Source organism: Orbicella franksi, chromosome 1, assembly GCF_964199315.1.
Source record: "Orbicella franksi chromosome 1, jaOrbFran1.1, whole genome shotgun sequence".
In the NCBI taxonomy this organism is placed as follows: Eukaryota; Metazoa; Cnidaria; class Anthozoa; order Scleractinia; family Merulinidae; genus Orbicella; species Orbicella franksi.
The window spans coordinates 25,883,394-25,905,503 of NC_138145.1; the positions used below are offsets into that span (position 1 = coordinate 25,883,394).

At 39.7% G+C, this 22,110-nt stretch overlaps 2 protein-coding genes across 3 annotated transcripts in view; both read left to right on the top strand.

Annotated features, from left to right (window-relative positions):
- The window catches only part of LOC145498777 (uncharacterized), a 127,752-nt gene that overhangs the window by 61,226 nt on the left and 44,416 nt on the right, over positions 1-22,110 (top strand). The window lies entirely within an intron of this gene.
- Positions 31-22,079, top strand: LOC145498988 (galactose-1-phosphate uridylyltransferase-like). 2 transcript variants are annotated; one of them, XM_081478755.1, is made up of 15 exons: positions 36-566; positions 1,022-1,100; positions 1,854-1,902; positions 2,038-2,167; positions 3,120-3,176; positions 3,765-3,806; positions 4,320-4,400; positions 15,061-15,110; positions 16,483-16,565; positions 16,975-17,058; positions 18,090-18,123; positions 18,610-18,661; positions 19,348-19,413; positions 20,048-20,089; positions 21,088-22,079. In XM_081478755.1, exons 1-15 carry the CDS (start codon positions 315-317, stop codon positions 21,094-21,096), a joined length of 1,110 nt encoding a protein of 369 aa, XP_081334881.1. In that variant the 5' UTR covers positions 36-314; the 3' UTR covers positions 21,097-22,079. The 2 variants fall into 2 exon arrangements, with proteins under 2 accessions (XP_081334883.1, XP_081334881.1); XM_081478757.1 differs by lacking the exon at positions 20,048-20,089 and having other exon boundaries at positions 31-566.

Below are 22,110 nucleotides of genomic sequence, written 5' to 3' on the forward strand. Positions count from 1 at the left end.
ATCCACTGACAAAGTTACTCGCGAAGGGACCTTCCAAAGTAGAGTACAAAGAGCTGTGCAGCAAAGATGTACCTCGTCACCAGGATGTTCTCCGTCAAAGTGCATGAAACAAAAATCGAATTTCCGTCGGAGTCTATATAATTCTTGACCTTTCTTGGTATGGTTTGTTTGTTTTACAATTTCTAAATGTGCAAGGTTTTAGATCAGGTTTTAGTAGACTTCTTGGACGGAGACATGTCGTCAAAACGAGGCTTCCGCGCCTCACGTGAAACCGACATGACATCGACATGACTGGGACTGGATCGTAAACAAAGATGGCGGACGGCAGCAAGGCGGAATGTTTGAATGCGGATCACTCCATTCCAGGGAGTAAGGTAAAATCCTTTGATCCAACTGAATATCAGCACACTAGATACAATCCTCTTCGCGGAGACTGGATTCTTGTTTCCCCTCATCGAATGAAAAGACCGTGGAAAGGGCAAGTTGAAAAGCCACAAGAACAAGAAATTCCACGCTGGGACCCCAAGAACCCGTTATGTCCGAGAACAGTTCGTGCTAGTGGGAAGGTAAGGATTCATACACTAACTCGTTAAGATTATATTTTATGACAAAAGTTTCAGTTTCAGGGCGAAACTGTGGCTTTTTAGGTGACTGATGTCCCTTCCCCCACTGCCATTATAGTCATTTTTTTTTCTTTTTTTCCTCTATTTTTTTTAACATTCAAAGCACCACGAAATGCCACTTTTAAACCACATGGACGTCCAAGTTTCCCATTTCAATGCTAAATTCTTTAATTACTATCAATTATTATTATTTTTTCTCTCTATTTCTGGTATCATAAAAAGTCATAAACAATGGTCACATGACACCCAGGTGTAAAGGGTCTACTGTGGTACATTATGCTAGTTGAGACAGAATACAGTAATTTGCACTTGTTCTCAACTTGGCTCAGTAAATTTAACATACAAATTCAACAGCCATTTTATAATATTTATGGTTTATTTTTGATGATTTTATAAAGGAAAATCCTGATTATGAAAGTACATATGTGTTTGAGAATGACTTCCCTGCCCTGTTACAAGAAGAAGCACCTTTACCAGGTACAGCATGAAATAACATAGTATTTATCACTTATCTCCTGGTGGCCAAATTCTAAAATGTTATCACACCATAACGTTAAGAGAACAGGAAAAGAAAGATGGAGGAATGTGGAAAGAGAATTTTATATTGACAGAGTTATTTTTTAATAAAATAGAAAGTCTCAATTGAGGTAAATTTGTACTCAAAACAGGGACACCTTAAGCCCAATAGAAAGTTTGAATTATCATTAAATCCTGCCTAAAACCATGAGATAGAATCTAATTATTTCTAAGGCAAGATTAGATACAAGTTTATTGGGTAAAATAATATGCTTAGCTAAAAGAGTGAGCTACCACAGCCCAAACTTAAAGGGTCAAGGACTGCAGCAGCTCACAGGTAGTTAACAGTCCTCATTGCAAAATCAACCAAGAAAGAATTGATCAGATCACTTAAAAATAATCTCTGTTATTATATAGCAAGGTAACCTTGAAGTAAACCCAAGTGTTCTGATTGGTTCTTTCTTGGTTGAGATTTTGCAATGTGGACCGTTCGGTCATAAGCTGTGTATTTTTCATTTTAAAAATCCTGCATATTCAAAATTTGTGATTTCCATGGAGTGCTACAATATAATAAACTACTTAACTGGGGAATATTGGCCCTCTGTAATTTGTGTACAGACCATGCTGTACTCAGTTCGTACTGCACCAACCTCAGTCCTATATTCCTCAGTGTGGCCCTTATGCTCGGTTAGTAAGAGGTTAATCTATTTTCAGGTCCCTCTGGTCATCCTTTGCTGAAATGTGAACCAGCTCAAGGAACATGGTAGGTAACAAATGAAAAGGCACAAGGCTGTCACTTTTTTTCTCCAAACTTAAAGGATTAGAGATACTTACATGTTCATGTAAAATAAATATTTTTAGTGACCTAAATTTGATTTCTGTTGTTGTCCTTTTTTAGCCGAGTGATGTGTTTTCATCCATGGTCTGATGTCACTCTTCCTCTTATGTCCACTGATGAAATCTTGGAAGTCATAAGAGAATGGATTCGACAGTATCAGGATTTAAGTAAAACATACCGTTGGATTCAGGTAATAATCAGTTGTAGAATTTTAGTAATCTTTGCTAAAATACTACTAAACTACATATTAATATTAAATATTAAATTTCACAATAGCAATGATAGCTATAATGCCAGAAACACTGACAGCATAGACAATAGCAATGTTGTGGTTAATTTTTGATCTCAGTTAATTTACATTTCAACCATATGTGGCTCATTTTCTTCTAGTTGGTAATTTTTTTTTTACAATAATATCCCTTGTCAATAATGTTATCATTGACTGAGGATAAATTGAAAAAAAACTAACTTGAAGAAAGCAAACCACATATAGTTAACTACAACAGTAACTATAAGAAATATTATTATGATGTAAAGGTGTGAATGATCATTGCAGTAACAGTAAACGTAGATTACATGCTTTCTTTTGTTTTCTCATAGTTAGTAGTACTAAGTATGGTTTTCTCGTTCAGTTTTTTACATCATACGGCACTAAATTTTGATCACCTCTTTTAAACGGTCTACCTCTATTAAGCGGTCACCTGGCTATTTCCCGAGGGTGACCACTTAAGAGAGGTTTGACCGTAACAAATATTTTAATTTTCAGTTCTAGGAGATTTGAATCTTATTTTGCCTCAAAAATTAACTTCCAACTTCAGAGTGACTGTAAATACATGCACTAATTTTCAGACTGAATGATGCCATCCAACAGGCTCCCATTGTTAAAAGGAATATGTAATTATATGAATGCCAGATCTATCACTATCCAGTGGATGGTATGGTGTGCTTTGTTAACACTTATCCAGTGGACAGCAACTTACATGCCATATAGCGTTTTCCATACGTTGAACAACTATGCTCAGATTAATCTCTATTCATTGGATAAGAGTTGATAGAAACCATCTGTAGACACTATATATCTTTTGAACAACCTGTTTGTGAATTTGAAATGAAGGCTTCTGACCACTTAAATAATATTTTAGATTTTTGAGAATAAAGGTGCTGTCATGGGATGTTCAAATCCTCACCCACATTGTCAAGTAAGTCATTAGAGTATGTTTTTAGGAGACATTCCAATAATGGGAATTCAATTATTGAAACCTCATGTTCTTCTCTAGTGACTTTAACGTAAAACTGAAAACAAAACAATCGGTATCATCTCATTTAGTCCAGTGAACCTATCAGAACTTGAGACAAACCAGTGAGAAAAATTGTGAATGTGTTATATATTACCTATATTGTGTGACGAAAGTGTGATTAAAAAGCTCTTTCTCAAGCATCTTTCTTACATCAATTCACTAGAAATTGAAGTAGCTGTGAAAATTAAGATCATTTAGTGTCATTTCCTAAAAGTACACCATTCATTAAACTGCTTTTGTCAGACATAAAAGCTGCGCAACCAAGTGGCTGATAAAACATACTTGTCTTTATTGAATGATAAAACCATGTGATGTTTGATTATTTCAGAACTGATAGCAAATCTAGCATTATGATATTATGGACTGACTTACTTTAATTTGTTACTTGTAACATTCAATTAAAACTGCTTTTTTTTACAGATTCCAATCCAATACTGACTTTGTCACAATTGTACTGTCTCTTACTATATAATGTTTCATTTGTTTAAGATCTGGGCAAGTTCCTTTCTACCAAATGAAGTGGCTGCAGAGGTACAGTTGGTACTTTTGCAGGTGTCTATATACATGCATGTGCTTAATAAATGAGAAAGAAGTTAGACCATTACATCTGCTGTTTGAGATTCGTGCAATTCAGTACTGTAGAATTGCAATTCAGTACCATACTGTTGCAATTCAGTACTGTATAGTTGCAATTCAGTAATGTATTGTTGCAATTCAGTACTGTATAGTTGCAATTCAGTACTATACAGTTGCAACTCAGTACTATACAGTTGCAATTCAGTACTATACAGTTGCAATTCAGTACCATACAGTTACAATTCAGTACTGTATAGTTGCAATTCAGTACTATACAGTTGCAATTCAGTACCATATAGTTGCAATTCAGTACTATACAGTTGCAATTCAGTACCATACAGTTGCAATTCAGTACTAAACAGTTGCAATTCAGTACCATACAGTTGTAGCAAGGAAGCTCACAGCCAACTGGCCATTTTTGCATTAATTTTTATAAGTGATCTAAATTTATGTTTATATGTATGGTAGGATCGTACTCAACGGGAATATCTAAATGAACAGAAAGTGCCAATGCTGGTACAATATGCAAGACTGGAGGCAGAACAGAAGGTAAATGTTTAATGCATTGCTGATGCTAAAAATATGTTTGATAGGGGGTTCATCGTCACTCTGCTACTAATGTAGACCAGATGCTTTTAGTCCAGTTGAAAGTTCAGTCTGGGCCTCTCAATTTGGCATGACAATTTCAATGATTACAGCCTAACACCTCTAATAAATAACTGCTCTCCACAAGGGCCAGGATTTTTTGTCCTAAACAAATACCCATCAACAACTTTTATTACAAAATAGTCCAAAGAAAATATGTGCACTGACTGGTTGAAAATCGTGTTTCTATTTAACAATTAGATTATGAGCTCAAAATTTCTATTGCGTGCTGGTTGACAAGGGTGCGGCCTGAGACAATTATCACAATCGAGAGTGAATAATCTAATTGTTTTAGAAAAAATCTAGTAGTTGTTCAAAACTTTAACCTAACTCCTCTTCAAAGACACTTCGAAAACACAAAGAAGCCGCCTCCAGCACATGCTGCTACACTGACTTACCATCTACAATGGAATAGATAGTGAGTAGCGTAGCCAATCAGAGAACGGTGTTCCGATACAACGCTAGTAGATTTATACTAAAACTCAATAGAAACACAAAACTAGCACAAGCTGTTGATGTAATGATGGTGCAAGCAAGCAAAATTTACAGTTTTTTTGATGATCAAAGTACACAAGTTGTTTTCCTTTATTTTTTCATTGAGGAATTTTCTAAAGGAAATAGAAAACATGTTCTCTGTGTTTCTATCGAGTTATAGAAACACTCGTGGAAGTTTGGGAGAACTCAAAAAGCTGTGGAAACACTTGCCTGCTGGCTCACATTCCCATAGCATTTCTTGTTCTCCCAAACTTCCACTTGTGTTTCTATAACTCCTTAGAAACATGGTACATGTTTTCTATTTCTTAACTCTTACTGAAATGTCTGTCATGTGGCCCACCTCTAGACAACAGCCAGTTCATCCTACCCTACAGTGGCTTTTGTAGAGAGGCTGAACATTATTTCTGATTGTGTGGATCCAGAAAATATCCAGAAACACAAGTGGAAGTTTGGGAGAACTCAAAAAGCTGTGGAAACACTCGCCTGCCGGCTCACATTCCCATAGCATTTCTTGTTCTCCCAAACTTCCACTTGTGTTTCTATAACTCCTTAGAAACATGGTACATGTTTTCTATTTCTTAACTCTTATTGAAATGTCTGTTGTATGGCCCACCTCTAGACAACAGCCAGTTCATCCTACCCTACAGTGGCTTTTGTAGAGAGGCTGAACATTATTTCTGATTGTGTGGATCCAGAAAATATCCATACCCCTCCACGAAGGGTTTTTTTTCCAGTATGACCCCCCACCCCCTGGAATTTCCATGATTTTTCTACTTAGGCCCCTTGTACCCCTCAGAAATTCCGTATCCATAAATAACAAGACTTAACTCATTAATTGTAATAAAATTTAGCCACAGCTGTTTATAGTTACATTGTAGACGAAGACATACTTTTTCACGGTAGACTGCAGACGTGGTGCATTCCTTCATGTCTGTTAAAATGTTTGAACCGGTGTTTGAACTAATAAACAACTGACTTATGTTACACTCTACTCAATCTCGCACAGGAACTACTACAAAACTACAATGACAACACGTTTTCTCATCGATCCTCGTTTCGTTTTCATTCTCGCCAACGCGTGGGATTTTCGATCCCATAATAATAAGTAACCTGGGGCTGGGCCCAGTCCCTCACGTTCTACTTGTAACACACTCCCCTCCAACAGAAATGTCGTCCCGACATTATAACAGGAAATACAAAACCAAAAAGAACAATGGTTAGGAGGGAGCGTCAGTTCTCATCATGTTTCAAACTGAATACTTATTGTGGCAGTTCCATTATCTGCAGGTTTTGTCTTTAACAGTTTGTAACTAGAGGGAAAATCCAACACAAATTTCGCTTATGAGTTAAGTCACAGAAGGCGAGCAACAGGTCTGCTTGTCCATGGTTAATACTCGGAGTAATCAGTTGTGACTTCAGGAGTGTTCATTACTGGTTTGTCCATATGGGCTGTGGTATATACTGCAGCTGTGGAATAAATGGGATGTGCGGGGTGCAGTGAACACACCGGCAGTGAGGTACAAGCCAGTTGGCCATGACTTGGTAGGGAAGTATCACCTGAGGGCATTGAATTGCGTTTACTACTGGGTTTAAACGTTGGTACTCGGGTACCCCCATCTGACTGTAAGTCAGAATCCGAGGGGGTCGTCTCTCCCTTCTAGGTCGCGTAGCTCCCTCTAGGTGTTCCTCTGAATCTGAATTGTCACTTTCCTCAGGGGCCATATCAGTCACATCGAGAACAGATGAATTTGGCACTGATGAGTCACCAGTGTCCACTTGTGGGTCAGGTTGGTCCCTGGTATCTGACATAGTGGCACAATCTTCATTATCACAGTGGTCCTGTGGGTCCATAGGAGGGGTGTCTACTTCCGCCGGAAAGGCTATTTCATGGGTGACTGGAGAGGACAGTGTGTTCATCTCATACTCATCATCGGAACTCTCTCCAATGTCTTCAGGCTGAGGTGGCACTCTAGGTCTTAGTTGGGTGGTCTTGGATGATGCTCTCGTTGGTTTAGGCAGTGGTAAAGCATCACAAGGAAGTAGCAAGTTACGGTGTAACACTCGTTGTTTCCCACAGCCAAGTTCTGGCTTTACTCGATAGACTGGACTATCAGATATGCGTTCCTCAACTACATAAATTTGCTCTTCCCAGTGTGAACGAAGCTTTCCAGGTCCTCCCCTTTCTGAAAGGTTTCTAACAAGTACGCGGTCGCCGGGGAGTAGGACTGCTGCGGAAGCCTTCTTGTCGTAATACACTTTACTCCTGGCTGACGATTTCTGGGTGTTCCTAGATGCTAGGTCGTAGGCCCGTCTCATATCTGCTTGCCACGTCTTTACATAGTCCTGGTAATCACCCTGTTGAAGGTCGTTGTCTAGGTCAAACACCAAAGCAACTGGTAATCGTGGGGAACGGCCAAACATCAGGTAAAATGGCGAGAACCCAGTCGTTTCGTGTCTTGTGCAGTTGTATGCATGTATAAGCTTGTTTAAGGAATCTTTCCAGTTCAATTTCTTTTCCTCCAGGAGGGTCCTTAGCATCGAGAGTAACGTTCGGTTCATGCGTTCTACCTGGCCATTGCCCTGTGGGTGGTATGGAGTGGTTCGCGAGCTGGCAACTCCACTGAGACGTTCTAGGTTGTGGAACAATTTGTTTTCAAACTCACCACCTTGGTCGTGATGTATTCGTGCTGGGAAACCGAACCTTGGGATAAACTCATTGTAGATCTTCTCAGCAGCAGTGCGGGCCGTCTTGTTGCGCGTTGCATAGGCTTGGGCATATTTGGTAAAGTTATCAACAATCAGCAGTACATATTCATATCCACCTTTGCTCTTGTCCAGATGCAGAAAATCAATGGAAACTACTTCAAAGGGTGCTGATGTCATCAGGTGCATCATAGGTGCTTTCGTGACTGTGTTTGGTTTCTTCTGTTTGGTGCATCTGCAACGTTGTGTCACAAAATACTCTATGTCACGGTACATATGTGGCCAGTAGAAGCGGGACCTTGCAAGTTCTGCGACTCTCTCCACTCCAAGGTGTCCCATCTCTGTGTGTAGTTCTTTAAGTACCACTGGGATGAAGTTGTATGGCAGAACTAATTGTATCTTAGAGCTTGTTCTTCGTCGCAGGATACCATGTTCATCAACTTCCAGTTTCTTCCATTCTCTCATAAGGTTGGTAACTCCATGGGGTTCATTCTTCAGTTGGCCACCACCCGGTTTGATCCCGTGTGTCTTGTAGTAAAGCACGCGGCATATAGCACTATCCGAGTGCTGTGCCTCCTTGATTTCACTAGGGCTGAAGGGTTTTAGATTCAGATCCTTTAATGTCGGTTCAGGAGTTGTCAAGTCTGCGGCAATTGCCGTAACCCATGGGATTGTGCCTTTTGCCTGTTCCCTAACTGCTTCCACGGTTGCTTCAAGGACATCTTTGGGTACTTCCTCTGTACAATCGCTCATATACTTGTCTATGTCCAATGGGATTCTTGACAGAACATCCGCGTCAACATTAGTCTTGCCCGGTCGGTACTTGATTGTAAAGTTATAATCCGCTAACTCGGCCACCCACCGATGCCCCGTGGCATTCAACTTTGCTGATGACATCACATACGTTAACGGGTTATTGTTAGTGAAAACAGCGAAGGATGGAGCATAGAATAAGTAATCCCTGAATTTGTCAGTAATTGCCCACTTTAGGGCCAAGAATTCTAACTTTCCTGAGTGCAAGTGGTAGTTCCGTTCCGCGGGCGTCAATGTCCTTGAGCCATAGCCAACAACTCTCAATTTCCCCCCTTGTTCTTGGTAGAGCACCGCCCCAAGTCCTTCGCTTGAGGCATCCGTGGGCAGTACAAATGGTCGTTCAAAGTCAGGGTAAGCCATTACCCCTGGCTGCATAAGAAGTTCAATTAGGAAGTTTAATCGCTCTTGGTGTCTTTCATTCCACGGGATTTTGTGGTTTGATGACGATTGTCCTTTCGATGTCGGCAACTTCCACTTGGGGTGCTCTTTCTGTCCTTTAGCTCTGCTGGGCTGGTCACTGCATTCTTTAACTGAAAGTAGGTCATAAAGGGGTTTGGCTAATCTGGAGAAGTCGCGAATATATTGGCGGTAGTAGCTTATGAAACCCAGGAGTTTGCGCAATTCACCAACAGTTCTTGGTTTAGTTTCCTTAAGGGCTGCCACTGCTGCAACGTCTGCTGAGTCCATCGTGTACCCATCTGCTGAGACTATTCTGCCTAAGTAACGAACACGGGGCTTAAACAACTCACATTTCTTTGGCTTCAGCTTGATACCATACTCCTGCAAACGTTTAAGTACCTTTCGCACATTGTCTACATGCTCAGAAAATGTTCTACTGTACACCAGGACATCATCAAGATATGGAATACATATTTCATCGCGGAGACCTTCTAGGCATTTCTCCATGTACCTCTGGTAAGCTGCCGGTGCATTTTTAAGGCCAAAGGGAATCCGGTTCCACTGGTATAAACCCCAGGGGGTGATGAACGCTGTTAGATGTCGGTGTTCTTCTGCTACGAATCCTTGATGATATGCCTTTCCTTGGTCTAACACTGAAAAGTAAGTGTTCCCACTGAGACTATTCAGGATGTCTTGGATGCGAGGGATGGGCTGGCGGTCATCCTCAGTTTTGCTGTTTAACTGCCTATAGTCAACACATAGTCTCAGACTGCCGTCTTTTTTTCTCACACACACCACTGGGGAAGAGTAAGGTGACTTTGAGTTGCTTATCCAACCACGATTGATCATATCCTGCAAGTGTGACTTTACCTCTTCGTACAAGGGCTTTGGAATTGAATTGTATGTTTTTTGTACTGGGACGTCATCTCTCAGGTTGATTTCCAATTTCAAATGTTCGGCACATCCAATGTCACCATCATCTGTAGCGAAGGCCCCGGATTCTTCCCTCAACATCTCCTTGACAATCACCCGTTGCTCACTTGACAAATGGCTCAAGTCAACTGGGGGAGTCCACTTTGCTTTACTTTGTTCGGGCTGACTTGGCTCCCACTCATAACTGGTTGCCTCACTCCAAGTTTCACCTTCCTCTTTCTCTTGTTTCTGTTCAGCTTCGACTGGCAGTGGCGTGACGGACTGCACTAACTGTATAGTGCCCAGTTCTGTCCGCCTACGTAAGGTCATCTCTCGTTCGGTGTTGTTGCATACTGGAACATACATTCGGCTCGAAGACCTCGGGGAGATTCGGTGGAGACAGCCCTGAACTTCTAGCCCCTCAGGCCACGCCCCTTCCTCTTTGGGCTCAAACACAACAGGCAAATCTTCTTCTAATAGTCCAAAGTGTACCTGAAATTTGACTCTCACAGTCTCTCCTGGTGGGACACGTATGTCTTGTCTGCCGACTCTGAGCATACCGGTGTCAGCTTCATCATCCATACTTTGGATGAAATTAACCAGCGCTCTTGCTTCGCCCTCTTTCACAGATGGGAACGAGTCATTCACTATTCGGGGCAATAGGCTGGTTGTGTTGGGGCTACTACTCCTCTTAATGACCTCTTCAATGACATTAAAGCCGATGATGGGATACTCCTGATTATCTTCACTTCCTATTAGTATGGGTACTGTCAATGGCTCCGAGTACCCGTCCTCCCCAACCAACTGGAACTCTACCTCAATCCAGCCATCATATGCGATTTTTGTACCGTTCACGGCCTGGAGATTTAATCCATCTTCCCCCAATAACTCGCTTATGTCTCTTACTGGCTCATTTGGTAGGTTAATTTCTTTCCAATGTTTGGACACAACACAAACTTGAGCTCCGGTATCCCACAGGGCATCCACCTTTTCCCCTTGAATCAAGCAGGAAACCACACATTTTCTTCCCACTAATTTGGTGAGTTTGGAGCGTTGTCTCGGGGTTAGGTGGGAACTGAACGACGTTTTCATGGTTTCAACACTTGCCCTTTCCCTCAGTTCAACTTCACTAATGGCTTGACATAGTTTCTTATGCTTCTCCCAATGTTCCCTTTGACAAACTTTTGAACAATAGTGGCTAGTATGGCACTGTGAACACCGCAAGTATTGATGTGCCCAATCCTCCCTCTTTCCACAGTTCATTCATTGTTGGGACTGCTCATGAATTGGGGGGGCTGCTCCTTGTCCCGTGGGGGCAACCCTTGTCTGTTTCCCTGGGGGCTTGCTGAGTTATAGCCCCTTCGGCTTGACCTTAGGCATTGGTAACTGAAGTGGCCGACATCACCACAGTTGAAACAATGGTTGCAACGGAAACCCCTTCCTTGTCTTTCACAATTCCAGCACCCTCTAGGGCGAACCCTCCCTTGCTCTACAGGGTTGTACTGTGGGTGAGGGCTAGCGCGGCTTTGTTGTTCCATGCCCTCCCGGATAGCAGCCAATTCCGCTTTCAACTCTCTAACTTCAGTAAGAAGGTTAACTTTTGGTGGCTTTTCTGGGGTTTTACCTTCAACTGAGGCATGGCTGTCGTCATGGGTGGCCAATTGAGCTACAAGCTGTGTGGGGGTTCGGTTTGTGAGCTGGTCATGATGGGAACCAAGCTTCTGCATTCTTTCTGTTTCATTACTAACTGCTGCATTCAATTTCTCAAAAAGTTCTTCATCTTCCACTTGGGTGTTTTGCAGGCATGGTTTTATCTCCATTTTAATGTTATCATTCCGTAACCCAGTTAATAATGAATGCAGAAACATGCACTGTACCAGCTTTGGGTCATACTTCAAATCAGATCCTGCTTCTTGAGATGCAAACAGTACTTTCTGCTTTAGATCAAGGAGGCGAACAAGAAAGTCCTGAGGGGTCTCCCCAGCTTCCTGTACTGCTGAACTGAGCAGCTGATACATTTCCGTAGCCCCCCTTGGTAATGTGACCGGAGTATTTTATGTAATCTGGCAAGATCTAGATCGGGCTTACCTTCCAAGTAGCTCCTCAATCTAAGGCCTGGATTGATGGCTCGAATAACGGCCTCGACAATTTCTTCTTCTCTATAGCCCCGTTTCAATCCAGCGTTAATTTGGTGAGCAAGACTGGTAAAGCTCAAGTGATCTTTCTGACGTGAATCTCCAATCTGTCCCGATATTTTAAATTCCTTCCTGAACGGTGGAATCGCTGTGGTTTCTTTAGGCGTAACTGCATTTGTGCTTGACTTGACAGCAGACTTCTGATCCACATGTTCGGTTTTCACACCACCCTCTTGTTCACTCTTCGCGTCCTTCGTTGCCGGTTTCTTTTCTTTAATTATTTCTCTGAGATTCGTTAGTGCTTCAGTTCCGAGTTCTTCGGCGTCTAAATATTTCGTTAGGATTTGTATTAACGCCAGACGTCCCGTATCCGTCTCTTTAACTTCGATATGTAGCCCCGCACAGATTTCTCGAAGACTCGCTTCACTAAGCTGACAAATTGCTGTTCTCACCTCTATCTGAATCTCTTCGACGACTTCTATAGACATTTCGATGGTTTCTTTGTCATGTCGGGGTCACCAAATGTTACACTCTACTCAATCTCGCACAGGAACTACTACAAAACTACAATGACAACACGTTTTCTCATCGATCCTCGTTTCGTTTTCATTCTCGCCAACGCGTGGGATTTTCAATCCCATAATAATAAGTAACCTGGGGCTGGGCCCAGTCCCTCATGTTCTACTTGTAACACTTGGAAGTGCTTCACTCCCAAATGGCATAGCAGCTGACTTTTTCTTCATTAAAAGAAGTTTTCATACTGTCAAGACTCTCGAAATGTACATAAAGCTCATTCAAATCACCCAGTCGCAGTTTTAATTTATGCATGCTCAAAACAACATATCAAATTACTTTACACATGTGGTAAAGTCGTCACACAACATTTTTTCAAAACAGCTGTTTCTCAAATGTCACTTCATTGTTCCCTTCACGAAAGGAATACATCAATAGTAGCCTGCATAGCAAGCGTTTCTGTGGGGTTCGGGAGCAAAGAATTACTGCGCCAAAAATGGAGCGAGTAAAAGAGGGGGGAGGGAAAGGGGAAGGAAGGAAGGAAACGCTTGCAGACAAACCCCTGGATTTTGAAAACTGCCCACTTGGCCTTTCATGCCTGAGTGCGCACACTGAAATTTCATGCTGTCATCGGTTGTCATAAATTAACCAATAAAATCTTCAGCCTTCCGTAGCGGAAGTGAACTTTGAACCAAAATAAACTTTACTTGTCAAAATATGTCTGAAACAACGAGTGCACAGTGGGAACGATGAATTAAATTTGGTAATTTATAATCAAGCTATATTTCTACTCAATCCGTCTAAAAGGAAGGACTGCAAGGGTGAAGTTTTTGCACAAATCTGCCAGAAAGTTAAAATGTGAGAAGTATTCCAGTCGCGTTAGTAATCCTTGTGCTTGCATGATTCGAAATCTTGGATCACTGTATTCATTCGTCCAGGAATCGATACACAGTAAAATTAGCAAGTCAACTCCCACAAAGGCAATTCCAGTAAAGAAGCGTTTGCTGGAAACGCCAGTTCCACAAATCGGTTCGAGTGTTATCACCTGTAGCAAAAACAAACAACAGAAAGTCTTCTCGGCAAACTTTGGAATTTGGACAGGAGAGGCTTCAAACATCTGAGAGGGGAAATAACAATAATCTTGACCAGTATCTGAATAAAGGTAATCTTCCCCTAGGCTGCCTCCAAGTTAAAGTTGTTTATAAAATGTCCTTGTAAGAATGTCAGAGTACCTTTGACAACATGTTGCCATGTAACATGCCAGACGAAATCACTAGGTTTTCCCACGCAGTAGTGCGAATTTTCTGTCTTGTGGTTTATTATCTTGTCTTTGGCGCATGTGGCATTCAAGAAAGTGATGTTTAAATTAAAGGAACAGCTGCAAATTGTGTGGTGCTTGCTTCTGCAATGATGTGCAGACTTCAAAAAACCAAAGCGTCTGCATTGCACTACAGGATTTCTACTGTACTGTCGAAGCTGACGACTAAATCCTCGTTCAGCGAGAAAAGTTAAAGCGTCTTCTAACCAAGCTTCGAACGCGTCTTCCCCTTTTGTCTGGCACTCAAAGGTATTAAAATACCTTTGATCGACACATGTCAATAATATTGGACTAGCCTAGCCAATCACAAGCTCCGTTCGCTGGCGAACGGAGGTTTTCAAAATCCAGGGGTTTGTCTGCAAGCACTTCCTTCCTTCCCCTCTCCCATCCCCCTCTTTCTTTTTTTTTGGTCCTCGCCCCATTTTCCGCACAGACAAAACACCGAAAATCCTGTTCCTCGTTCTTTCTTTGCTTCCAAACCCCACGGAAACACTTGCTACGCAGGCTACATCAATAGCTGTCATTGCAGTTATCAGCGGCTTGATACACAAATTAGGTGAAAGGGTCAATTCTGCATTGTATTGACCCTTTCGCCCCGTTTGCATGCCTTTTAAAACGAAAGAATATTTGACCACAGACTCAACTCCAATAACAGCTATTAAGTCATACGCTTTGTCTCTGTAGTTTGTAAAATGATATTAAAATCATTTTATGCCTTAGTTTTTTTTTTAATTTGTCATACATTCCATGCGTGAAACACGCATTGTTCAGTCGTTCTATAAATGACTGAATGAAATCTCGGCTTCCACTCCAACGCTCCTTGCTGTCTACGGTTACATGTACTAGTAAATACAGCACAATCTTCAAAGTATAAAATATCATCTTTGTTCATGTATTGCTGCACCTCTTTGTCGGCATTTTGTTCGACTTCACGTCCAACAAACACGATGCTCAGGATTCCCGTCTGTCATACGACGTTGAAAGAAAAATGGAAAGTATATGACAAAGAATTGAACGCTTATTTCAACAGATGGAACATTTCTGTTGGTTTGGTTACCTGAATCGATTGGGAAAGTACAATAGTGTTCATTCAATCGCATTTCACACCCACTGGAAAGAAAACTCTTTGAGTAGCCCCCCTCCCCTTCGGAAATTTACCTATGTCAGACACCCTTACCCCTGGGAATTTCCGTGACCCTCCGAGGGGGGTATGGATATTTTCTGGAACCACACATTCTTTATTAGGTTTTCATTGATAAAGTGACTTGCTTTTCAGGTTCGCATTGTTGTGGAAAATAAAGACTGGATTGTAGTGGTACCTTACTGGTATGTAGCAGTTGTCTAGCTATCAAAGTTGCCACAAGCTGAGAAGATTTGCCAAATCCTAATTGACGTACCATCCCCCACTTATGGTCCTCAGAGATGAAATTATTTTATTGTCAAGATTTTGGATGCAAATTTCTCAAGTGCTTTTTCTATTGATTTGTGCTGTTTAGTGCAAATTTGAGTGTTAAGTTGTGTAAAAGATCTATCAACAACAGACAATAACATATATTCAAAAAACAGGCATCATTATCTAATTAACAATTATTCCACAAGCACGTGTTGGATATGAGATGTTAGATACAAAGATCCATTTTTTTTTTTCTCCAAGTTGTCAGCTGGGCAAGTATGCGAGATGACATACTTGCCCTGGCAATATTTTACTTGCCTGTTCAATAGGAAAGAATTGCAATAGAACAACATGTAAATAGAAAGTTTACTTTTTTAGTATTTTCACGTGACCAGTCTCACAGAACATCATGTCCATAGTTGCAGCAGTTGATGTTGTTGAGTCGGTGGACACAGAAAATCCAGGTCCAAATGAAAACCAAGGCTTTTTCAACCGGCATGAAGGCTGAAAAGATCGCTTTTGCTCTTCCAGCTCGTATTTTGATTGTTTTTCCGAATTGTTAACATTACTAAACACCATATCCTGATTAAAACAGCTGATGTGATCATGTTATGTGTGTCCGCAAATGCAGATGCAGTGCAGAGCATCAGCAGTTGAAATGAAAATTGGAAAATATGGCATCATCCAAGATGGCGGAACAAAATGATGATTTTCATTGCAAAAGAAACCTGCAAATCTTAGAATGCAGGGAACCCATAAGAAAATTTAAGAAATGTTTTATTTTTTGGTTAAGTCAAACTAAACTCATCCAGCTGACGACTTTTCGTATTGTTTTGGTCGTCTGTATGATTTTTTAATCGTCTTGAACGACCAGAAGACTGCGAATATGGAACCCTGTTAGATATCCAACAAGGAGCGTAGTGCCAATTTGGCTATGATCATGTCATATCCAATCAATGTGAGTGGAAATGCCCCAAAAAAATAGAGACATAAAATAAAATAAAAATAAGATTGCCCCCAAAAATTAGGTGTATGCATACCATATTTGTGGAGCATGGTATCATGGCTCATATACCATGGTGGCTAAGCCAATGAAAAGTCTTGAATTGCATTATGTAATGATCCAGTTTTTAACAAATTATAACAACTTATTAGACAATGGATGTTGGTACACCCTACAAGAAGTCCATTCCCCCGTGAATGGCATGGTACACCTCACGCTTACCAGGGTGCAAAGCAATACACAATATTTCTTCCTTTCACAATATAATTAGTAATAACTTTATTCCTGTTATTTTCTTATAGGGCAACTTGGCCTTATGAAGTTCTGCTCCTTCCAAGAAGACATGTCATGAAATTATCAGATCTTACAGAAGAAGAGCAAAAATGTAACATTTATTTTCTACTCTTTGATGTGATATTCAATGGTCTGGTGGAGACTGAAACTTCAAACAATATTCCATAAATTATCGTGCTCAATACTAGTTAAAGAAAGACTTGACATGAGAAATCGAACATTATTGACAGAAGATATTTATGAAAGCAAAAAATGCACTCCCCCCTTCTCCTGTTCAAATTTTGGTGGAGAAGCTACCATTCTAAGCAATAGGTTATAAAGATCAAGATAGCATTGATAAGGGGGAGGGGGTCACAAACCATCTTTGACAACAAGCTGTCACATGTAAAAACCAGAATGATGTTTCTTGAGAGTTTTTTCCAGGCCGGGTTGTAATAATAATAATTTATTGTGAATTACATTTACTTTAGTTGTATACTGACCCTGACCCTTTGTTGCAGGTCTTGCTGACATCATGAAGAGATTTCTCACAAAATATGACAACTTGTTTGAAGTTTCATTTCCTTACTCTATGGGCTGGCATGGTAGGTGAACCACACACGTACACTAAATGACCTGCAGTTTTAAGGACAGTCAAGTTGGACCAATAGAGACCTTAAGATCGAGGTTTGGCAACCTTACCACAAACAGCAAGCCGCAATTTGCGGTTAGCGGTTTCATGTTAGCCATCTGCCCACGTTTGGGACTTAAGATTCGAGGGTTTACGGTTAATTCAATGGCTGCCATGTTTGTTTTCATTTGTTCGTTCACTTCTGTTTTAGCTGAGAAATCGTCTTCAAAATTTTGTTTCTATGAAAAAGAATTCAATAGTTAATAAGCAAAATAGTTTTTAAAAGTAGAATTTTTCCTCAAACATGGGATTGTTATGTTTTAGGGTGCAAAAAACCTTGAAGTAAATCACTTACCTCTAGAACCTGGTCTAGCCGCATTGACATTCGCAGTTCGCGGGAAATGCTGAAAAACCTCGAACTTAAGGTCTCTATTAATAAATATGTATTTACCTGTTGAGGGTGTCATTTTATGGGTTAATGATAGTAACTAGGAATTAAACTTTTACAAAACAGAAAAAAAGAGAATTTGCATGCGTGTAAAGCTTTTTGGGGATTTGAGAAACACTTGAGAAACAAGAAGAAACCTTATCTCACGGTGCCTACTACTGGGGACAAAACAATGATGAGAAGCTATAATTGTCCTCAGTAACTATCCCACAAATGACTACAAAGTGTTTCCTCTAATTTCTATAGTGACAAACTTAGGTTCTATTTCCAACAATTTGCCAGACTTGATAAATGACCATGTAATTTCAACAGTTGACTCCATAGTAAAGATATGTCCATACATATGCCAGTGACCCAAACCACCAGTCAGAGTTTACCTCTGTTTCTTATGGGAATGTGGCTACATTTAGTACACCACCCTTACTTGTTCTACTGGACAATGAGCATATTCAAAAATGTCTGATCTCCAAATTAATGTCTTAAAACTTTGTGTCCATTTTTGAATGGCAGATTTTTATCATTTTTGTGTTAAAATTAGGTTAATTTGTCCTTTACAGGGGCACCTACAGGTAAACAGGATACAGACTGTAGGTGAGACTTCTCAGTACCAGCAGGTTACTCTATAAAATGTAGCAGATGAACTCTCTGTTCAAGCCTAGTGCTCCATCAGGTTGGCATGAATCTCTGGTCTCTATCACGTTAAGTGGTTCAGAGCATTCATACACTCCCTGGATGGGATGCTGGTCCATTGCAGGTTTACCTTGAGTGTGTCATTTGCTGTTGCCCATTTGTAAACTTGGGTACAGATACTCTGTGAGAGTAAAGAACACAATGTAATGGTCACAGCCAGGGCTCGTAATGACCCCAGCTGGTGCTTGAACTGAGACCTTTTGATCTAGAGACCAGTGCACTTGTCTAACTTTTTGCTAGTCACACTGCTGCATTCTGACTGAAGTCTTCATGCCTAATGGCTTTCAGCCTATTTGTTGGCATCCAAAGAAAGGGGGAAGATCCTCCAAGCATGTGCATGCATTTGTTAATTGAAGTGGAACTAAATCTGTTTTTATCTCTTGGCAGTCACTGGCACTTACATGCTCATTACTATCCTCCCTTACTTCGTTCTGCCTCGGTAAGATCCTCTGATTACTTTAAAATGGAAGGAAACCTCAAAATAATTTATAGCTTTCTGGAATAGAAAAACACCGAAGAATCAATAACAGTATTGTAAAATAAATATTTAGGATGCAACCTGGAAAGAAAGTTGTGTCCAATTTTTCAGTCAGGCTAGTGGATTATCTCCATTGCTTGCCCGACAGGCAAGTCAAGTTTTTTTTATAGGAAAATTTCTGACGAAATTCTAATTAAAGAAATACTGTAAGAGATGAAATTATTATAAGTACTAATGGTAATTATTGCTTATTAGATTGGGAAAATTAGTTCATTACATGTATTTGTGATTGTCTGAGAGCATGTCAATTTGTCATTAAAAATTATTGTTAATTTGCATTGCAGTGCACGTGAATGTATGCTCATTCGTAATTTTCTCAGTTGTATAATGAGTAATCATATGAAAGCTCACGCAATTAAGGATTTATACCACTTGTGATATTTGAAAATTCCTTCAACTTACACTTGCTGAAAGGCTCATACTATTTTGAGAGAATTTTCAAATCTGACTTCTTGGTATACATCCTTAATAAAAAGCTCTTGAAAGTGTCAAATAGTTAGCGTAAACTAGATATTTTCGGCTTAGCTCCTCTTTCGTAAGACTGGGTAATACGTGTAGTTATTTTTAGCTATTATAATTTTTTTCAGGTGAAGAAATTCATGGTTGGTTATGAAATGTTAGCTCAGTGCCAAAGAGACTTGACAGCAGAACAGGTACATTAATCATCGTAAGCTAGCTGTCTACTGGGCAAAATTACTTGGTAACCAGAAATGACACCCCAAAACAACGATGGCTTTTTGACATTACTTGCTGGTTCCTGTGGTGGAATATAGATACACTGCTTGTGGGCTGTTTTCTTCCAAAAATCAGGAAGGGAGTGAAGAACAAAGGTTTAGGACGAGAAGGATTTGGACAAGACAAGAAAACACAAAGAGAAAAACTGACTTTCTTATCTTAACCCAAACTTCTCCTGTCCGTGCTGCCTTTTTTGCATTCACACATGGGGATAAACCCTTCTTGGACCCTAACAGAAAAGGCTGTCCACAAGCAGTCTAGAATAAAAAAAAAAACATCTAAGAAACAAAGTATAGCATCACGACCAGACATGTGAATGTGGACAGCGAGAGGTCTCTGTTACTGGGAATTTTACTTATGATTTTATATGCTGTGGTTAGGCAAATTTCTCCATGTTCCCATGGACTCCTCTGTGGTTCTAGTTTGTGACTAGTGTCAAATGTGGTTACCGCTGATAGGAAAATAAGTCCATGAGATCCTTATTGAGAAAACGGGAGCTTTCATTCAATTGATTATTGTTTTAATTTGAGTGCATTTGATTTGACTTTATAGGCAGCAGAAAAACTTAGAAATCTCTCAGAAATTCACTACAAGGTATACAACTGAACACAAGGGCAACTTAATTTAAAGTCTGTTGAAATGGCTTTCAGTTCCTGAATTGCAATCATGGTCAAACAATAGTTGCTCAAGCTATGTAGCTTGTTAATACTTAAAGGAATACAATGATATAATATAAACTAGCAGAGATAAAATATGTTTCAACATGGAAAGTAATGTTAATCAATACCAGTAATAATATATACATGTAGCCTGATAATGGATTAGATTGATTGTGAACTAAAAAATCAGTACACACTTTTCCTTCATTTTCGCAATGACTGACAATAGAGGGATTTGTACATAATATATCAAACATGAGAAGTGTTTCATCGACTATCCAAACACCTCAAATTTCGTAAAAAATACTCCACTGCACGTCCTATCTTCAACTCTGTTCTCAGAGTTTGGATATCCCAATGAAAGGCTCTCTCTCATGTTTGATATATTACATACAAAACCCTCTATTTCAATTGTTGCATAACCCGAGTATTATCTGTACCAAATGTATGTACAAGGGAAGCTCATTTGCAAGCTTGGGCTACAACCATTCTCAGTGAAAAAATATAACCTTCAGCCTGCAGATTGATAACACCTACTTCTGCCTTGATTAGTCATTAAAAGCTAACTGTATGAGTGAATGATTAATTATTAAGGATTTACATCATGAGCGATATTTGGAAGACTCTCAAAATAGCCCTTTTCATGATTAGCTATTTCTCATTTGCATTACAATGTAAATCGATGTGGATGCGAAGTAATTTGGGAGTGAAACTATAAAATTGCCTCATAAACATATTGGATTATATTGTAATGCTAATGAAAAAAGTAAACAATGAAAAGGGCGTGAACCTTTGGGAAATAATTTTCAAGTATAACATGGTGCAAGTCTGCAATAAATAATTATATTACTGTTCAAGCTTTCAAATGATTTTCTATTTTATTTGTTTGACTGTTTTAACACATTAACACATGCATTTTTTTTTATTCTACAGAATAAATAAGTAACTGAAAACAAGAATGCCACTTGAAGAATTGGTCCACAAACTAATGGTCACTGATCCAGCATATCCACCAAGGCATCATGACCTGATTGGCCACAAGCAACAGAGTTGCACTAGAACTCTGGACACAATTACACGTTATAGGGCAGGCTTTTTTTTTTCAATTAAATGATATAATTATATTATAGAGTTAGATTTTCAAAGCAAAGGGTTTGGTAGGATTCAATTAAAATTATCTTCAGGTTAATCTGAGGGACTGTGCTTAATTTGTCTGAAAAGGCTCTGTCCAAAAATGTAGCACATAGAAATGACATTTAGGACACTTGTGAAAAAGAAAATGACTAAAAGAATAAAAACAGTTTGCAAGATTCTTAACCTTAAGGAAGAAGCAACAAGTTTATTACAATGAATTATTTAAAAAAACAACAAAAAAATTAAATCATTTTATCGTCAAAATCACAGTTTTTAAAAATGATATTTTTCTGGAAAAAGCAAGCACATGCATTTTAAGATTTTCTTAATAATTATTTAATGCTACAATTCATAATAATTAGTATTAATATTTTGTTTTCTACTTTGTGAGACATTGAGTAGAACTTCCCACTTCTAGGCACTTCTAATTAGTGCACATAGTAAAAACCAATTTGTTCAATCTGTACATTCAAGTCAAAGCAGGTTTGGGATCCTGTGGAAAGGCCACCTTTTCCTAGTTCCAAGGCCCTTTTGGCTGGACGAATATCAAGCCTACATCTTAACAGTACAGAGAAGTCAAGCCCTGCAACATCCATAAAGAAGATCAAGGCCTAGTTTTCTCCTAGTACTTGTAAATGGGGGATTTATTAGATTACTAGTTATTACTGATTTGTAAAGAAGCTGTAGAGGAGGGTCTATGTCTCACTTAATGATTCAAAGTAATTAGCCTTCTTGACTGTCTAAGTGGTGTAATTAGTTAATTAATATTTTATTAAATGATAGAAATAGCATCAACAGAAAACTCGGGGAAAAAATGGGAGT